At 38.9% G+C, this 2,244-nt stretch overlaps 1 protein-coding gene across 1 annotated transcript; it reads left to right on the top strand.

Annotated features, from left to right (window-relative positions):
* Positions 1 to 650: 650 nt before the first annotated feature.
* GEMIN6 (gem (nuclear organelle) associated protein 6) lies at positions 651 to 1,026 on the top strand (the record flags this gene model as incomplete). The annotated part of the gene is made up of 1 exon (XM_010084245.1): positions 651 to 1,026. A coding segment is annotated over one exon (376 nt), but the record flags the coding sequence as incomplete, so codon positions are not given.
* Positions 1,027 to 2,244: the final 1,218 nt, after the last annotated feature.

The raw sequence follows: 2,244 nt of genomic DNA, 5'->3' as shown, positions 1-2,244 counted from the left end.
TATATATATGGGGAAGAGATCCTAGAAATATAACAAGCTGCCTTCCTACATTTATTTTAGGACTTCTGGGATGGAAGTGCTCTTGGGAAAAGACCAGGCTGCTGCAACATGAGCCTGAACCTCCTGTTGGTGTGTTCCCATCGTAATAGTAAAACTATAGTTTTCAGTTAAGAAACTAGCAAGACAAATTTTTTTAAAAATCTCTTATTCTTTTAGTAATAGCAATTAAATATTAATAATTTCTCATGAAAAGGTTCTGATGTTGTTAGCATTCAAAGTGCTGAAGGTATGAAAGTATTGGTTTTGAATGTTGGAAGATTTAAGGTTCTTTAGCAAGGTTGGGAATGCTGCACAAAAATATTTAGATTCCCAGACCCAATTTTAATGTACACTTTGCTTTTCTAAAGTAACATTTTGTGTGATAGTATCTAGAGTAGTTTCAAATTCAAGGCCAGAAGTTACCTGCAAAGCTCCACATTTTCAGTATTTTAAGGGTACAGCAGCATGCTTTTCAAGAAGAATGCTGGGTACTCAATATTGCCTAAATACCTAGGTTATGTGGAATGAGCACTCCTCTCCAAGAACCTTGGCCTATTTTTCTCAGTCTTCAGTTAAATACAGTGACTCATACATCCTTCTTTCCATGGCAGTATTGTCCTTGCAACATTCCTGGAGAATGAAAAAGTGTCCATATCAGTTGTCTTGGGCCATGCTGTCCAGGAGGTTGAAATCCTGAAAGAAGGGGACGATGAAATGAAGCAACGGCTTTCTTGCATATTTGCGCCTGAAGAAAGCAAAACCTACAGCCCAGAGGAACTTGAGAAGAGGAAGAACAACTTGAAGACTTGGCTAGAAACAAACCACATCCCCGTGACAGAGCAAGGTGAATCGGGAAGAACACTGTGTGTGGCAGGGGTATTAACTGTGGATCCACCATACGGCCCAGAGGAATGCAGCAGCTCCAATGAGATTATTCTGTCTCGGGTTCAAGGCTTAATACAGGGCTATCTTGAAAAACAACAGTGATGTCTGCTGTTTTGTCTGATTTTTGTGTGTTAAGGATGAAAAAAAGCAGTATAACCTAAAAGCACAAAGCATTTTCCATGCCCTATTTTTTTTATTAAAAGCAAGCCATTGGACAATGAAGATGTATTAAACTGATAGATCAGTTTACTGTATCAGTAGCAAAGTGATATATGAGTTTTTTTGTAACAGTATAGTGAAAGGTGATATATGATAAATTTAAACTGTGTTTTCCTCTCCCTTTAAAATTAATTTAGATAATTATCTAGCAGTGTAGACATGTTTATTTGAACTGTTTACCAGAACTTTTTTTCTTCAGAAAGAGAATTGTGACACTTGGACTTCCAAAACCAGATGAAAAAATTGTTCAGAAACCTTTTTTGGTTTTGTTTTTTTGTTTTTTTTTTCCAAACAACTGTTTTCCTGTTTTATAATATGAATTATAATGTAGGTCCAAATTTGTAAAATTATTAGGAAAAGTTAGCAGGTGAATAGCAGGTTTTAAAAACACTTCCTGTTTAAATGTGTTATTTTAGAGTAACAGTGATTGGAAGACTTTTGTTCCTTAGAAAGAGAATTTCTTCCAATTTAAGTTTGTGTTTCTTAATGCTTTGTTTCTACCTTATGGCAACACGCACTGCAAGAATCATTGTGTGATTATTCCTGAGATTATTAATCCAGTTGGGAGCCTTTAGAGCCCTCATTTCTCTCTTTGTGTATTGATTTGCTCTGTCTTAATAGCATCAAAACACATTAGTGTGCTCAAATGGATTTGAAAAGTCTGTCTAACCCTTGTTAATAAAAGGCCCTCCTCATTCTTGCTGATTGGCCAGGTTCATGCTGATTTTTCTTAAAAATCCTCTGCTGCACATGTGCTGCAGTGTGTGTCTCCGTGAGAAGGTTGGTAGATGACAACACAGGAAGGCCTTGGCTGCCTGAACTCCAGGTTACCCAAGGCTAGTTGGGATGCATTTGGTGTGAGACCTGACCTGATGTTGGGTCAAACTCTGCTCAAGAGATGTAAGAACAGCTGGAGAATGCCTTGTTACAAGGAAGGTCACACCTCCTTGCCAGGGAATGTGGAGCCTGGTAGGCCCCTTCACCTCCAGTCTCAGCAGGACCAGAGGCCGAGTTACTAGTCTCACAGGAGGGGTGATGACTGGAAAAAGCCGTCCCCATCTTCTCTGCTCCCTTTTTGCACCCCCCTGCCTTCCTCACAGC

This window comes from Pterocles gutturalis, unplaced genomic scaffold, assembly GCF_000699245.1.
Source record: "Pterocles gutturalis isolate BGI_N339 unplaced genomic scaffold, ASM69924v1 scaffold37010, whole genome shotgun sequence".
NCBI lineage: Eukaryota > Metazoa > Chordata > Aves > Pterocliformes > Pteroclidae > Pterocles > Pterocles gutturalis.
This window is presented reverse-complemented; position numbering and strand designations above follow the sequence as displayed.